The 19,335-nt window shown below is 34.1% G+C and overlaps 1 protein-coding gene across 1 annotated transcript in view; it reads left to right on the forward strand.

Moving 5' to 3' along the window:
- Positions 1-19,335, forward strand: part of Smp_194660 (hypothetical protein) — a gene marked incomplete at both ends in the record, with an annotated part of 43,551 nt that overhangs the window by 20,419 nt on the left and 3,797 nt on the right. Inside the window, 5 exons of the mRNA XM_018798834.1 lie at positions 8,368-8,514; positions 12,766-13,400; positions 14,037-14,297; positions 15,479-15,712; positions 17,901-18,186. Of these exons, the coding sequence (XP_018650683.1) occupies positions 8,368-8,514; positions 12,766-13,400; positions 14,037-14,297; positions 15,479-15,712; positions 17,901-18,186 (1,563 nt within the window). The remainder of the gene's footprint in view (positions 1-8,367; positions 8,515-12,765; positions 13,401-14,036; positions 14,298-15,478; positions 15,713-17,900; positions 18,187-19,335) is intronic.

Here is a 19,335-nt window from a genome sequence, read left to right on the forward strand (position 1 = left end):
TTATCGATTCAAATCCTATAGTGGTAATTTTGCTTTTTAATCCCGTCATATCATCTCACTTTCTTTTTTCTAATGGAATACGTAAAAATAAATTTTCCGTGGACAGCCTATTTGAAAGGTTGTTGTTCTTTTTCGTACTCGCTTGGATCTCGGCCGGCCACATAGTCGTATTCCAACTTCCAGTTGGTTTTTTCAGCTTCATTTAAAAAATCTATTTTACTTTCTGACTTTTGTGCTCTGCTCCTTTTTCTAATACATATATGATTTTCCCTCCTCTACGAAACAATGTTGGATCTTCATGTACACACGTTACAAATAATGTAACCGTCTCAACACTACTCGCATCTTCATTATATGAAAATATTGTCAGTCAGTCAGCGACAACGTCGAACTTCGTACGCACGTAGATCAGTTCGAGTTGCCATAACACATTATCACAGAGATGCAGTTGTCGATTCAAATCCCATAGTGGTAGAAGTATTAAGAGCATAAGCATTATGTGAAAGATTAGGGTTTGAAGATGTTATTCAAGGAGTATAATCCAGTGAAATAAATTTGGAAAGAGAAAAAGGACTGCAACTGTTTAATTCACAAAAATGGTAAGGCTTTATCGAGGCAATACGCACAGTATGCACATATCCCAATTAGAGACTGACCAGTTGCAGTCCTAACACATTGATGGGAAGATTCAAACAAACAATACTAAATGAATTTAAACTTCACCCCAACTCACAAGCAAGTGACTATCAGGACTTAGTAGCTAAGTGGATAACGCGATGGCGTTTGAAGCGAAAGTTACTGAGTTCGAGTCCCAGAGTGAACATTAACTCTGAGATACAGGTACATCCAACTGACGACTCCCAAATAAGACGAAGTGGATTCCACTGCTAGCCACTATCCATCTTTGTTTAAAATTTATTATCAATCTTTATCTGAGTGAGATATCTTGATCGAATATATTTTATATATAGGATTCAGATCTATTACAATTGAGTAATTTATTTCACGATGAATCTCCTGTAAGACTGATACATATACATTCTATGGTAATCAATATAATATTTGTGTAGTCCTTAGCTTTGTTATCTATCAAATCATAATGTGGCTGCTAGTTTGACTAACTTGACATCTTACTCATAGTGCTTTGATGTTAGGTGTTTGGAGATATTTAGTAGGAAGTTTTGTTTCGTTCACGGTTGTGACAGTTTTCACTAGTCAACAAGGCATATCTACAATCGTAAGTTAACTTGTACTTGTTATGGGACTGATAGACTTTGATTAACACAAAGAACTAGGCAAACATAACATTTTCAAGGTTGAATTGATTAGTCAATCTGAGCTAGACCACCACTGAAAACCTGGAAGCACTAGACAGCCGTTCCGTCCTAGTATGGGACATCTCACTAGTGCGCATCGACGATCCCACACCAAAATGACTAGAAGTCAGGACCTTCATTCTGATGTATGAATCCTTAAACTCTAGACCATCAAGCGGGAATCTTACGGTATAAATGTTTAGTTTCAATCGATCCATGATCTTGTGTAATCCTTCATCTATTGTCTTTGGTGGATAACTGTCTCACATCCGACATGGATACATCGAAGTTAAACATTAACACCGTTGAATCCCAGCTCAATTGTCATAAAACTTGAAAGCTAATTATATTTATATAAGTAAACTTTTCGTTTTGTTTATTTGCTAATTTTAATGCAAAAACCTTACTCATTTGAAATGTAGTTAATACTTGACTTCTCATATATTTATATGCTCTGAAAGTAAGCATTCTCTAGAGTAGCTAATAAAAATTGAATATTGCAGAATTTAAATAGTTCAGATCATGAATCAATTGAAGCTAGACAACCATGGAAAACCTGGAAGCACCGGACAACCAACTCGCCCTATTATGGGACTCCTCAGCAGTGCGCATCCACGATCCCGACTCGCGAGATTCCAAACCAGGACCTATCAGTCTCGTGCGCGAACACTTAACCTCTAGACCACTGAGCTGGCCGTCATCCAACGGTGTTAATGTCTAACTTCAAACGATCCACGAAATTGAGTGACATATCCACCATTGTCTTCAGTGAGTGACTATCTTACCACAGACCTGGTTGAACTCCAGTGGTCACTGTTTCTCACTAGAACTCCAGGAAATATCTCTTGAAGCCAGTCACCAGTGAGCATATGATTATTATAAGAAGGGGTTTTTTGTGGTTTTCTATAGTGGTCTAACTTCAATTGATTCATAATCTCAACTATTAAAATTACTATAATATTCACAAAACCCCTTCTCATATTTCAGAATTGTAACATACTACTAACAAAATTAAGTAACTCTATCTAGTTTGGAGGTCTTTTAATAAATAATAGTTGACAATAATGATAACATCAGTTAAACTAAAACGCTTTATATACATTTTACTTTCTATTACATCCATGACTTACTCATCATTATTAAAATATTCAGAAATGTAATTACATATAAACATTAGGTAATATTTACTCAAACTTTTATAACCATATCATAAAGGCAGAATGATAGCAAGAAGGAGAGTGATTGAGTGGCTGAGTGAGTGAGTGGGTGAGCGGGTGAGTGAGTGAGTGAGAGTAAGAGAGTAAATGAGTATTATAGATGAATAAATGAAAATATTTTCATTTAAGAGAAACTCACCATTATTTCAGATGTAATTTGACTAGTTAATAAAAACAAAATTTGGTTTTTTCTTTTTTTATTGTTGGACTAATTTCCCTCGGGAGAACTATATTTCTCAGTTTATTTTTCTGTTTTTAATTAATGTTGAGTTTATATATTCAACATGGATGATAATTCATTGATCTATTAATTGTTCAACTTTTCGCGATGTTTATCATATAAACATGGAATAAAATGAATATAAAATTAGCTTATTTGGAGAAGTAGGTGAATCAATCTCTCTCTCTCACTCTCTCTCTCTCTCTCTATATATATATATATATATATATATTACTTACCCCTGTTACCCCTTGTGGAGGAGCATAGGCTGCCCACCAGCTGGTTAGCGTTTGTTAGCGTGTAAGTTTTCTACGGGATGGGGTCGCTAACCCCATGCCCAACCTTCCTCCTTTACCCGGGTTTGAGACCGACAGTAACTCTAGAAGAGCTACAGGAGGAGTTATATATCTATCTATCATGGAATGATCAGTGTTAGACTACTATTAAAAACCTGGAAACACTGGAAAACCACTTCGTTCTAGTATAGGACTCCCCAGCATTGGACATCCACGGTTCTGAATGTGGGATCTGTTAATATGAAACCAATTGTTAATGAAGTCGCTTTCCATTATGGATTAATCTTGATTTAATGAAAACCTCCTAAACAGGATATTGTTCGTATGTGTATTAAGAAGAATTCTCAAGGTTCAAATATGAAATCATGATTGATAGAATTCAAATATGTCTGGAATGAGGTAGTGGTCCACTTTTTGGTATTGGATAATGTTGAGGTATATACAGTAGATTGATTGAAGTTAAAAGTGCAAATATTACTAGATTTCAGATCTATAGTCTAAATTTTAGGCATTCACTATATTACTTGAATGTCCTAAGTTCATAATCTGTGATATGGTTGTACGTTCACAGATGAAAAGGTATATAACGGGACGAAATAGTTATGAATTACTTTCTGGATTTTATTGACCCTCCCCTGGTGATATTAGGTCGTAGAAAAAAAATAACTCACAGTCCAACTACTCTTTCCTAAATCATTCAGTTAACTAATATTGATGAAATACACATTAGATACAAAGATGAATGATGGTTAGCAGTGGAATCCAGGACGCGTGCCTCGTTCTATTTGGGACTCATCAGCTAAGCGGATAATGTGGTGGCGTCTGAAGTGAACCGCACTAGGTCTTAGTCCCGAAGTGAACATCAAGTCTGAGATGCAAGTACATCCAGCCACCATCCATCTAAGCTTATAGTACTCGTGACTTAAGAGAATATCGAGGATATCCGTATAGGATGCACATATGCCAATAAGAGACTGGTCAATTTTAGTCATAAACATCAATACAAAATGAATTTACACTTCATACGTCTAGAGGTAGTCATTAATGGTGTAACAAAACAAAGATTGAAGATATAATCACTATCAAAGTTATTTTTATGATTTCATTATATATATTTCGATTGTGTAATTACTAAATTACTGGATTAATATTAGTCCATATTCCATTTATTGTAAGATTTCGTTTGAGCCATACACTGTTACTGTACATTTTATTATTCTTAACTTATCTCTGTTCAGTTATTTACAGCTTTCCCGGTTCACAACCACGTTAGTATGTTTGTGCATGATTTTTTTTATAATACAGTGTTATCCAGTTCGTGATGTCTGTATATAGGCCCATTCATAATTGAAAAAATGATAATATAATCTAGATTTCTCCCTTACTCTCCAAACTTAAGTCTGGCGACAAAAGAAAATGTGCGTGTCAGCGAAACGACCGATGTTAGCTCAAGATTAATCCTGTCGGTCACAAAATATCATTGACTGTGGGCTATAGTCCAAATAGAATAAGCATACGTAGTAGGGAAATTATAATCAGGATTCTGACTAGTGAAATGAAAAAACAATATCAATTAACGTTTAAGACATAGCAGACAAGAAACCCCGTTTGATCAAGGTTTCATACCATTTAGAACTCTTTGGAAAGGTGTACCTGTAATTATGGGAGAACTAGTACTTCAAGGTGGACTCGATACCTCGTCACTAAGTTTCACAATCTGAAACATTAGTATGTTGCTATACAGACAGCGACTGACTTTTGTAGGACTAAGATATTTACGACTGATTGATCATTGGGTGTCAACAATTAACTGTGATTAAATATACCTTTTAGTCAGTTTTTCCTATGACAAAGAACTATAACATCAGTTTTATTCATTAATACAAGGAATTGTAATAATAATATCATTATGAGAAGTAGTGGTGATGATGAATCCAATTCCGTTCAGAGTTCTAACCTAATGTGATAATTTGGAAGGACCCTATGGAACAGGACCTAGAAAATCACAACCATAGTTGTACATAATGGTTTTAGGTGAACGATTTTCAAGCATATTTATATACTATGAAAGTCTCTAAAGAATGGAAAGGATTTCTTGTCTTACAATAATTTGATATAATATAGAATAGTATTGAATTGTCTCAATAACGGATCATGTCTCTCTGACACATACAATAGTGTATTGTTCTATACAATCTCTAAACAATGAAGCAATGTGTTTTATAGAGTTGAGATCATGAGTCAGTTAAGGCTAGACCACCATGGAAAACCTGGAAGCACTGGACGGCCGTTTCGTCCCATTATGGGACTCCTCAGCAGTGTGCATCCATGATCCCGCACTCGTGAGATTCGAACCCAGGACCTATCAGTCTCAACTGACTCATGATCTCAACTCTATAAAATTATTAAAATCTCCACAAAACCCCTTCTGATAATGACGCAATGTGATTAGTAGAACAATGGAAGATCGTTCTCTAAAAAAACAAAATGAAACAAAATAACTGATTTCTATGTTAATTTGTATTAATTAGAAAATAATTTATTTCCATTGTAACAATAAATTAGAGAGAATGAACTGGGGTGGGGGAGATGGGGGGGGAAACTATTTACTATCAGAATTGTTCCGTTTCATTACGTTGTATCTATCTATATATGCACACACACACACAGAACATAACTTTTCCATAGTTTTATTTTTCTATCATTGGCATAGTCAATGTTTATATAAGAATATTGATCTACAAAATTAAACAGTCTATTAATTTCCTTTGGGATTTTTATGAATTTCGTAATCACCCACAACTAATCAACCATTTATCCACCCTCTTATTTCCCCTTCATTGATATATATATATATATATACAATAAATAAGATGAACAAATGAACATTGGCATAGAAGAATACATATACAAGAATGATATTCGACAACTATCATTATGTTCATATGTCATGGTGTTTAGGTATAATGCCTTAAGGGTTTGTAATTAGATGGTGTTAAATGAGTCGTGAATTTTTTATTATTGATTGATAATTGGTGTTGGTCTTGTTGGAACTGTGTAGCAAAGTAATTCGATCTACACTTTGACGGTTTATTATTTCATTCAAAGAAGGAAAAAAAAATAAGAAAAGAAAAGAGGATGTAGATGGGGAAGAAGAAGGGAAGTAAGCAATCAACCAAAACATAATGTTATCATTGGATATACAAATGAGTAAATAAATTCATTATCAATATTTTGCATTAGATGGATATGTAATTACATCATTAGGTGATTCTGAATGTAACAGTGTAAAACAAAACTCAGTATTCATTTTGATATGTTTGGAAATTAAGGATTCAACTTAAATAAGGTTACACTTGTGAAGTAAAATGTCTTAAAATCTAAAGAACTTATGTAGTCTATATTTTAAACGGAATTCCCATTGTATATGTAAACAAACAGTTGGTTACTATTTATATGACTTCTATCACGGTAAGATTATACCTCTTCAAAGGTGAAGTTATTTACCTGTAATATTGTAATTTCAGTGTTCATGTCATGTACAGATCTTGATTTTGAAATGGTGGAGAACAGATCTTGATTAGATAACCGCTGAACACGTATGTTTTATCTCAGTATAAGGTTTCTTAACAGTGGGAATCAACAACTAGAATGGGGCTCGAAACTAAGATTATCAGGTCTTGAAGAGGATATTTAATCTTTAAACCACTGAGCCAGTATCCAATGGCTTAAGTATCTAACAATAATTAGTTCTAGATACTGTAAAACCATCTTCCATTGCCATTGGTCAGTAACTACCTTATACACTTGAATACTGATACACTGGTTTCAAGGTTGGATGCTCTTCGTGAGACCTGAAAATGCTAGTTTTAAGCCGCGTTGGAGTCATTTTGTTTTCACTGTTGAGAAGTCTCATACTGAGAAAAAATATATGTTTATTACTTCCTGATTTTCAACGGTTGTCTAATTCGGGTTAGTTCGTGATATAAACCATAGAAATCGACCGCTTGAAAAATAAAAAATAAAAGATATTCTAGCGCTTCTCAATACAGGAACAATTTATTCATTTTCTCTAAAGGATTTGTAAAATTGTACAACTTAATACACAAGTGATGTTTAAATCAGTTATGTGTATTTTCCAAAAGAATAGATTTTATTCACATAAAATGATTTCATTGATTTGTTTATTGTCTAATTAAGGAGGAGTCTCATACTAGGACGAAACAGCCGTCCAGTACTTCAAGGTTTTCCGTGGTGGTTTAGCTTTAATCGACTCATGAATTCAACTGTTAAATTACTATAATCTCACTAGTGACTGGTTTCAGGATGGAATTCCTGGAGTTATAGTGAGAAGCTATGACTAGTGAAGTTCAATAGTGTCTGTTGTGTGGTACTAACTCACTGAAGACAATGGTGGACGATCGCAAAATATCATGGATTAGTTGAAGTTAGACATTAACACCGTTGGATGCCGGTCAGCTCAGTGGTCTAAAGGTTAAGCATTCGCACTCGAGACCTGAGGTCCTGGATTCGGATCTCGCGAGCGACGTCGTGGATGTGCACTGCTGAGTAGTCCCACACTGGGATGGGACGGCTGTTCAGTAGTTCCTGGTTTTCCATGGTGGTCTAGCTTTAATCGGCTCTTGAATTCAACCATTAATTAAGAATAATGTGAAATAATTTCTCATTTGGTAATTTCAATACATTATGCGAATACCATAAACGCTCAAAATAATATCTCATCAGTATATTAAATCCTATTAAAAATCGAAAGTCATTTTCTAGAAAAGAGATATGCATATATATAAATATGGTGTTTTAAATAAAGGATTATTCCTATATCATTCAAAGATAGAAATTCCATCAATTTATTTATGAGTTAATAGAAAAAATTTAGATGTAGTCGGGTTACCATTAAAAACCACTAGCGAATGGCTATCTAAACTCCATAGATAAGTGGATAACATGTTGGCGTTTGAAGCAAAATGTACTAGATTCGAAGCCCAGAGTGAACGTCGACTCTGAGATGTGTTACGTATATCCGGCTGATAAGTCCCAAATAGGACGAGGTTCGCTTCCCGTAGGTTCAACAATTAGTCCCATTCAATATATTCTACAGAATAAATGATCTTAACGTTAAGGTGAGGAAATCAATCCGTAATCAAATTCTATTCCTTAAATCATTTCCAACAAATTAGATTTTAATCGTTAATAATTTATCGTTGTAAGCGAAATCAAAAACATTATATTCAGTCTTTTTCAAAAAAATCCGAAACTAGAAATCATTTTTCTTGTTCTGTTTCATTTCTGCTTCTCAGTCTACTCAACTATAAGTCCAGTGATTAAAGCACTAAGTCCAAATGAAGGATGGGTTACAGGTGGTGAAACGATTACTGTGATTGGTGAGAATTTTTTCCCCGGTCTACAAATTGTTTTTGGATCAACTGCTGTATGGGGTGAAGTAAGTGATAATGTTTCTTTACTTAATTATTTAATCCATTATGAAGCTGTTCTTGATACTACTTAAATGAACATCTAAGACATTGAATAGATTTTGAGGATTATTTCAATGCGTCTAACTTTGAGATAGATAGGGTTCTAATTAGCGTCTATAATAAGTGAATTTCAACCATATCAGAAGTGAAATAGTCATCCTCGATGACAATTTACGATGATTACACTCTATCACAAATTGGATGAAATTAGAAATGTAAACCTCCAATTTTCGATTCATTAATCTAAAGATGAGCTCGCTACGAGACATGTAAGTCCTGAGTTCGATCCCTGATGAGGTCATGGATATTTACATCTAGATAGATTGGTATTCTGAAATTTTATTTGTTTAGTATCAGATTTGAAGCAAGAAGGTAATAAGAACTTATCACTTATCAGAGAAATTTCCCTAACGTTTAATAAATAACTATGTTGGAATCTTGCGAGGTGGGATCGTGGATGCGCACACAATAGGACGAGTTGACCGTCCAGTGCTTCCAGGTTCTTCATGGTGGTCTAGCTTTAATTGACTCATGATTTCAACTGTATAAAAATAACGATGTGTTTAGAGATGATGGTGTTTTAGAGTACTCAATAAAAACTAATTCAATGAAGCTTCTAGATATAATTTTAAGTTGTAAAGTAGCAAATGTCACTAAATTCAGTTAGAAAGGATACAAAAGTTGGATAGTTCCCACTATTATCTTTGCCTAGCAAATACACTCAAGTTCTATGTCGCAGAAATATACATTCATCTTACCACTAAACTGATGTCCACATAGTAAGAAATAGTTCTCTGTATTTCAACTCTATGGATGGAATGTCAAATAATAATGTTCCTCAACCCCGTTAACTATGTGGTCTTAAAAACAATTACTAATACATAAATGTTTTACAAATTCTTCTCAGGTGTAAATTTTGTGTCTTAATAAGTAGCTGGTACGAATTTATTTAAAGATTATAATCATACTAAGAATCGAACTGATGACGTGTATTCGATCCCCGGGGGGGGGCGTTCGTAAGTTCCCATTTCTGGTAAATCCAACATTAAGAAGAAAAAGATATGATTTGCTCCCTGGTTTTTGATGGTACCTTGACAGGAATCGATCTGTGATGAGTGCAGCCTCCAATGATGTTTTATCAACTATTTTTAGAGTGGATATACTTATTTGAATATTTGATCAGCAGTAATAAGAACGATATAGAGTGGTTACTGTTTAGATATCTAATTATAACCTGTTTAGATAATAGGTTATGATTTCATATACATCAGTTTGTTTACGTTAGTTAATAATTAAGTGAAATTTTCAATATCTAATTGTATGATCAATTACGAAACCATAACTACTCTCACTACTACTACTACCACTACTACTACTACTACTACTACTACTAATACTATTGGCGGCCTGTTTAGTCATCTGGACTACCTGTTCCTGTCATCTAGATATTTCAACAAGTTATCTAATTTTGTTTGTTTTAATACATCATTATGGCTATTAATCTCACAACCTATTCAGATGCGTTTCTGAAAAGTGTACAACCTTTTGCTGTAAAGATTCAGAGATATCGCGGTTGCTGGCAATATGAAGTGAAAAGAATGTACATTATTCAGATGTCGATTGACTGCTCTGCTAACTTCTAACCGGCGATAACTCATCACAATCGACGAAGAAGTAAGAAACGGAAGCTTGCTGAAATACTTTGTGCTGAGAATTCTTTATTGTACCGAAAATACAGTATTGAATAAAGCTAGTGATAATACTACTACGACTACTATTATTATTACTCTATTTGTAATGTTCACTAAGATTTGTGAGAATCAATTGAAACATAAATGTATAGAAAAGGAATTTTAAGATTTATACAATTGTAGCTTGACAACAATGAAATGAAACCATAAAAGCGAGAAAAAATTGGACAAGTAAAAGTACAAATAAAAAACTTACGTCATCAATTGTTGCGTGCTAAGAAGTTTCAAAGTACTCCTTAGAAGAGTCACTGGGGACCGAGGGGAAGTTCTATCCAATTCTATCCAATCTGAACATCAAGAACATTGATGGATCACTGGCCATATATTTGAGTAGATATTTACCCTTTTGTTATCATATTAAAATTCACTCCTAGAACTTTCTAGAAGATCATGGCTCTATTAAATAGTATGAATACGCATGATTTCTTTCACACACCCTACCTTTTGAGTAAATATCTATTTTTTTGTAGTTTACCGCTATTCTGTAGTGTTTAAGTTGCCAAGCAGATTTAATCTAGACTTATCAGAAGTGACTAGTAAAATTGAATTTAATGTTCAATTAACAAAACTTATCATTAAGTATTTTCATGGTTGCAAGCGTGAGTCAATTGAAGCTAGACCATCATGGAAAACCTGGAAGCACTGCTTGACGGCCAACTCGTCCTATTGTGGGACTCCTCAGCAGTGCGCATCCACGACCTCGCCTCGCGATATTCGAACCCAGGACCTACCAGTCTCGTGCCAGAGCACTTAATCGATAGACCGCTGAGCCGACATCTGATGGTGTTTATGTCTAACTCCAACCAATCCACGAAGTTGAGCGACCGTCCAGTGCTTCCAGGTTTTCCTTGGTAGTCTAGCTTCAATTGACTCACGCTTGCAACTATGAAAATACTAAATCTCCACAAAACCCTTTCTGATAATTATCATTAAGTCACTAGAATATCCTCTTTACATAATCAACTAAACGCTTGAATGGTTTATTAAATTCTATTGTTATAAATTTGATTTTTTTTTCCTTTTTTCATTATCTTTTATAATCAGCTGATTACACCACATGCTCTACGTGTTAGTACACCACCAAGACATTTATCTGGTGTTGTTGAAGTGACATTAGCATTTAAAAATAAAACATTCTGTAAAAATAATCCAGGCAGATTTGCTTATATTGGTAAGTAGTATATTTTCAAAGTTTAAAAAATATAATAATCAGTTTACTACATTCACAAACTAAATAATTTGCTTTATGGTCAAAGATGGATGATGGATAGCAGCGGAATCTAGGATGTGCGTTTCGTTCCATTTAGGACTTGTCAGCTGGACGTGCCTGCATCTCAGAGTTGATATTCATTCTGGCACTCGAAGCCAGTACAGTAGGCTTCAAACGCGATCATATTATCCACTTAGCTACAAAGTCCTGATAGCCACTAGTTCGTGCAATGGGGGAATTTTAAATTCGTTTTGTATTGTTTGTATGAATCTTCTCATTGATGTTTTAGTACTGCAATTGATCGGTCTGTTATTGGCATATGTGCTTCCTGTGTGAACTGGCTCGAGTCCGACTACTCCTCTCTAAACTATTCAGTTAACTGATATTGATTAAATTCACCTTAAATGCAAAGATGGATGATTGCTAGCAGTGGAATACAGGACGCGTGTCTCGTTCTATTTGGGTCTCGTCCGCTAATCGGATAATCCCGTTGCGTCTGAAGTGAATGTTACTGGGTCCAAGTTCGGGAGTAAACATCAACTCTGAGATGCAGGCACATCCAACTGACAAGTCCCAAATAGTAAGAAACGTGCTTTCTGGATTCCATTGCTAACCACTATTTATCGAAGAATATAATACTTGTGACTTAAGACAATATCAAAGCAATCCGTACAGGATGCACATATGCCAATAAGAGACTGATCAATGTAAGTCATAAACATCAATGAGAAGATTCAATCAGTGCAAAATGAATTTAAATAATTTGCTTGTTATGCATAATAAAATGTTTTATGGAATGGATAAATTATGGCTGGCATTAGTATTCGTGTTGCCTTCTGTTTGGAACTCATCAGCTGAATGTACTTACCACATTTCAGTGTTAATGTTTACATTGGGACTAGAACGTTGTACCTATTGCTCTGAACGCTCAGTGAGTTTTCAATTGAGCTGTTGAGTTTAAATAATTACTAACATTTCTAAAGGGTTCAGTGCTTAAATGTTTAAACAATCCTAGTGTTGATATTCAGGGCTAAATTCTTGATCAATAATAATAATATATATCGACCCAATTTGCACTGGATGTCCACATAGCAACAAAGACTGGTCACATATTAAGTTCTGAGTATTGACACTTGGATGACTTAAAGTCTTGGTAGGCAAATATTATTACAGTCCATGTACAATCATTTTTCATTTTCTTATCCATATTAGTAAAAAAGAATTATTCATATAAAACTATACTGACTTTTTTTTATTTAGCAATGACAGATCCTACAATTGAATATGGATTTCAAAGATTATGCAAAATTATTCCACGTCATCCAGGTGATCCAGAACGTTTACCACGTGAAATCATCTTGAAACGTGCTGCAGATTTAGCCGAAGCATTATATACAATGCCTAATCGTGGTAGTATTGGATTTCGATCACCACATCTACAACTAGCTTCGCAATCACTACAACCAACATCATCATTATCATCCTCCTCTATATTTTGTACTAATCAAGGAGAAGCAGAAGAGGAAGTAGAAGTAGAACGTCATCAACAACATTCACAGCATCTAACAGATAATAATCAAAATTTAAACAATCGATGTACGTCATCTTCAAATAACGTTAATAATAATGATACTAGTCATATTTCATTATGTCCCAATGTATCCTCAGTGCAAATGGGATCGATGAATAGTTTTTTAGCATTAACTGGTCAAAATGGTATTAATTTTCATCCATATGGAATAACAACATCAACGACAACGTCAGCAGCAGCAGCACCATCCATTCTATCAAGTTTAGAATTAAATGAACATCGTGACAGTTTATCAGCTTTACATGATTCTAGAATTAATTTACATAAAGCTTTTTATACATTTGACAGAAAAGATGTTGATAATGTATTATCAAGTGGTTATTGTTGTTGTACTACAACTGGTACATCAACAACTACAACAATAGCGACAACTACAACAACAACAACACATTTAATTCATTCCAATACTAATCCAACATCTATTATGAATGATGATATTATTGGTATAAATCAAAGCAGTCCTGAAAGTGGTACAGTTATCAGTAACAATAGTAGTAGTAGTATTAGTAATAGTAGTGGTGGTCTAGAAAGTATACAAAGTGACATGAATTGTTTAGATAATATAAATCATAATAATTCTCCGACAAATTCAAATAATGATGAATTACATAATTCACTAAACTGTCATCATCATCAACGTCGACAGCAACAACAATCACATACACATCGTCAATCGCAAATGAATCTTCATCGAGATCAACATGGATTTGGTGATGTTGTTGAAGATGATAATGAAGAGGGTGATAATACTACTACTACTACTAACACTAATAATAGTAATAATGTTAATAATAATAATAATGAACATTTAAATAATCATAGATCATGTTTAACGTTAAATAATAAGAGGTTAAAACAATCAAATCCTTACACGGAATCCCTCAACAACAACCATCATCATCATCCTCATCCTCCCCCTCATCATTATCATCCATTAAAGAGATTACGTTGTGATTGGTCAATAGAAGAGAAACATCTAAATGAAACTGGTCAGCAACAACAACAACAAGAAGGAATAGATAATCTAATAAAAATACCAAATCATTCCTTTCAGACGATCCCATATAATATAGCACCATTTTTAAAGCATATTAATAATGAAATGAATTATAATATGAATCATTTACCTGAAATGAAATATAATGAAAAACAATCCAATTTCATTCTATCAAATTTATATCCACCTTATTCTATATCACAAGTAAATAGATTAGATTCAAATCATGTTACAAATGATAATGATAATGAAATGAATGAGGTAATGAATTAAGTTTTTCCTAAAAGATCTAATTTATTCACTTAATATTGTTTGTTTGAATGTTCCCATTGATGTGTTAGGACTGCAACTGGTCAGTCTCTTATTGGTCATATGTGCATCCTGTACGGACTGCTTCGATATTGACTTAATTCACAAGTATTGTAAACAAAGATGGTTAGTGGCTAGCAGTGGAATCCAGGAAGCGCGTTTCGTCCTATTTGGAACTCGTCAGCTGGATGTACCTGCATCTAATATCAACCAAAATTTTCATAAATAAACATCGTCCATGTAAATTGAAGTTAATTAATTTGTGGTATTTGTTATTCATGTCGACAAACATAACTCCAATCGGAAGTTAAAAACCCGGCAGCAAAAGGCTATGAAGGTTGACTTGAAGAAAACAAAAGTGGAATTAGGAAGGAATTGTGAATCAGAAGAATTATAAACAATATAAAGGACAAATGATGGTAATTCGTAGATGAAGTATTCAATGTATAGTTCTTATACTTTACCAAGAGATTCTATAATTTCCAATTAAACTACAATTAGTTCCCCTGACTTACGTTCTTGTTTATAATAAACTTACTTTAATTGTAAATATCGTTTGTAAGCTTTAACAATATGTACTATCAGTTAGTTTATATACTGATAGGTTCAATATAAGGAGAAGCATTCATACTGAAGTTTGCTATTAGTCAATAACTAGACAATAATGATAACATATTATAATAATAACCAGTGATAAATGAATATTTTTTTGCATAGTTGAAAGCATGAGTCAATTGAAGCTAGACCATCATCGAAAACCTGGAAGCACTGGACCGCCGTTTCGTCCTATTGTGGGACTGCTCAGTGGCAGTGCGCATATAGTAGTCTATCGGTTAAGTGCTCTGGCGCGAGACTGGTAGGTCCTGAGTTCGAATCTCGCGAGGCGAGGTCGTGGATGTGCACTGCTGAGGAGTCCCATAATAGGACGAATTGGTCGTCCAGTGCTTCCAGGTTTTCGATGGTGGTCTAGCTTCAATTGACTCATGATTTCAACTATGCAAATACTAAATCTCCACAAAAACTCCTTCTGAGAATATTTTTCTTATATTTTTTTCATAAAAAAAACCATTTACTAGTACAATGAACATAAAGTGAAAACAAGTAACAATGTTGAACAATCAATTTGTCCACAAATTACATCCCATTCAAAATTTAATAAATCATCTTCTATCTATGAACATAGTAGAGATCATCATCAGATATCTCTTTCAAAATCAACTTGTAGACTACCATCAAATGAATTAAGTTCGATGGTTGAAAATAAAACAACAGATGATAATTCATGGACTGGATCATCGTATAACTTACAGGTTAGTGAAATTACCATTATTATTATTAAACTCAGTTGGTATTGTTTACTTGAATCTTTCCATTGATGTTTTAGAACTGTAATTGATCATTCTCTTATTGGCATATGTGCATACTGTACAGATTGCCTCGAGTCCCAGAGTGAATATTAACTCTGAAATGCAAATACATCCTGCTGACAAGTTCCAAATAGGACGAAATTCCCATCATGAATTCCACTGTCAGCCACTATCCATTTTTGCTTATTATTATTAGTCGAGTTTATTAAATGGCAAACGTTGAGTGAATATTTACCACAACGAAATCTAAAACCAAATAATGGATGACAGGGGGAAATAAGTATACTCATTAGAGAGAAGGATCTTGTAGTAGAAAAAAAACATAAAAATTAGGAACGACTGCACTGAAAAGTGTATGTACTCATCGAAATAAACTCTCTGAATTCTAATTCTAATTAAATAGATATTACAAATCTCACTTGATAACGATAACGCAAGTTTAGGGAAAAGGGGTATATAAACTATTGGGTCCCCGTTAGCTAGTCTAAAGGTGTTGTACTCATTATGTGACTTGGAGATATTGAATGTTATCCAATATGCAATAGTAGTAAGTGGATAATTATCCAGAGGAGTTAATAAACACAAATCAACTCTTTGATATGACCTGGTTTTCAGTAATTCAACTGTTTATTTTAGTCTGTAATGAAAACTAACCTCATTTATTCCTATTGATGAAAGTTCATTTGATTGAACTCGATAATTATAGATAGGATCATTAATTTAATGATTAAACCATCATCGAATTCATAGAAGTAGTTATTTCAATGGTAGTAATAAATAAAAGAAAGATTGTATATAAGGATATAATACAGGGAGAAAGAATTGGTTCGTAGAAAGAAAGGTATAAAGTAATTTTAATCTCACAGTTTAAGGAAAGATAAAGAGTGTATACACTTACACCATTGTGATCGATTCTGAGCCATGTCACACAGTCTCCAACCACCGGTTACGATATTCGCGCGAACCCCAAACAAGTAGTCTGCATCAACAAACATGGTTCAGACCGGAAGTTAGTGACTTCAAGGACTGATGCCATGTTTTGGTTTGGCCTCCTCTAACTTTCTTCCAACCATCTCCAACACTGGTCAGCATTACGTGTCGTAGTAATCAGTGTTCGGGCATACGTAACGTATGGCCCAACTATCTCAGTTGATGAAGATTCACAACCTCATCAACTGATTTACCATCATTCCTTAATGCCCTGTGTCTAACCTCACTATTACTTACCCGGTGATCCCAGCAGATGCGAGCAATATTTCCAAGACATCTATGGTCAAGTACTAGTATTTTACGAGTATCGTCTACTCTCAGTGGCCACGTTTCACAGCCGTAAAGCAGAACAGAACGAACTGTTTAATATCTTGCACTACTGGGATTTATAAATAGTGTTCATTTCGTGGCTTACATCACATATCGGTTATAGCTAGCCAACCACTGGAAACTAAGGAGCATTAATTAGTTGTTTCATTCTAGTAAGGGACTCCTCAACAGTTCTCAATCTTATTAGGCTTCCAAATCAAAATCTTTAACCCTTGAATAGAGTGATTTAGCTTCAGATTGTTAAACCAGAATTTGAAGATCCAACTTCAATCGGTAATACCTGTCTTTGATTATAGCTTCTCATTAGAAATCCAGAAACATATTTCTAATTTCTAACAGTTGTCCCCCTAAAGTCAGTTCGTAATGTAAACCACTAGGTTGTATGCTACTAATGATCACGCGTTCATAGGTGATAAAATTTGAAGTAGATCCCTCAATTTATTGTCAGAAGTTGTAATTGATGTAAATCAAACATATCAAACATGAAACAAGTACCACTAATAATGACAGATGATGGTTGTAATGTATAACAAATAAACCAGAACTGGAAATGGGAAGTATTAGATCTTGTCTTAAGATTATATCCTAGTCATAAATCCTACATTTTTCGGCTTTGTTCATCAGTGAGATCATTGTTGTGTACAGTTAAATAAGCCAACATAATGATGAAACTATTTCCCGGTGATTACTGGCTTAAAATGATAATCAATAAAACAGTCTAATCATACTTACTTACTTTTTATCTACTCTTATGTAACGATTGTTCTCTTCTGAATAATCTGTATGCTGTTTTGTTTATTTTAATTAACAGAATTTATCAACATCATTAATTTATCTAGCAGATAACTATACAGATCATGATATAGAAACAACATCATCTTTATGTTCTACATCAGAAACACAATCTTCAATAAAAAATTCAATTAATACTTCACCATCAATATCATCTGTTAAAACACGACCGAATTCTATACAATCATCTAATCATGAACAACAAATTCATTTAATGCAAAGAGTAAAATTAAATGAAGCATCAAAATCTATAAATCATATGTTTCATTCAACTCCAACATTATCTTCACCTTTGTCTTTATCAGGTTCCATTTCTTCCTCTTCCTCCTCATCCTCCTCATCATCATCATCAACATCATCGGCAACGACTATTCAGGAATCAATGATAAATAAAGAAACTGTAAGGGATTCTTCAAGTCCAACTATACAATGGTCAAGGTAAGTTCAATTCGAAAATAGTTTACATGATTGGTTGACATCAACTCGAGAGCCATTGTGTTAACCAATGAGTTGTAAAACTAAAACAGTGTAGTTGACCTATAGCCCCTAATTTTCGGTTGGTTTTTTAACTTAATCACTTGTCTTTCCAGCAAAACTATACTCAAGTTTATCTGGAAGGGTTTCGTCGAATTGGTTTAATCTGTAGGTTATATTCGCTATATATTGATCTCAGCTAAGGAACCATTATAAACCTATGGAACATTAGATGATTGTTTCGTTCCAGTATAAGACTTCTCACTGGTGCATATCCATCCCACTCTCATGTATTTAGCTTAAATGGTGAGTAATACAGCCCAAAAATTAAATCGATGTCCACAAAACCCCTTCAACTCACAAACGAATTATTTGAAAATGTCCCTGAAGTGCTAGTAAGGAGTCTTGACTGTTGGAAAAAGTCACCAATGACTTTTGGTTTTCATTATGCTACATCTTAAACCTGTTGAATTGAGAACTGTATCTCTGGAAGTCAATCAACTTTTTCTAACTGTCAATCATTTACCACGGGACTTGAAATTTCTTAGTGTTAACTGGTGAAAAGTTCCATACTAGAATCAAACTCCTATCCAGCACTTCCTAGTTTTCAATATCTATTCATGAATCACATAAGTGAACCGATTAGTGGATATACAATTGAAGCATAAAAAAATCATACATTTATCTAATGTTTATTCTATGATAGTTATAGTAATTAAACAATAAAATTCATCAGAAGGGGTTTTTATGGAGATTTAGTATTTTTCATAGTTGAAAGCGTGAATCAATTGAAGCTAGACCACCAGGGAAACTGGTAGGTCCTGGGTTCGAATCTCACCAGGCGGAATGGTGGATGCGCATTGTCACTGAGGAGTCCCAGAATGGGAAGAAACGGCCGTCCAATGTTTCCAGGTTGGAAATTATTATCAACCATACTGTACTACTTATTTTTATCTCAAATGTTTTCAAATGATTAATTG

This window comes from Schistosoma mansoni, chromosome 3 (genome assembly GCF_000237925.1).
Source record: "Schistosoma mansoni strain Puerto Rico chromosome 3, complete genome".
NCBI classification, from domain to species: Eukaryota; Metazoa; Platyhelminthes; class Trematoda; order Strigeidida; family Schistosomatidae; genus Schistosoma; species Schistosoma mansoni.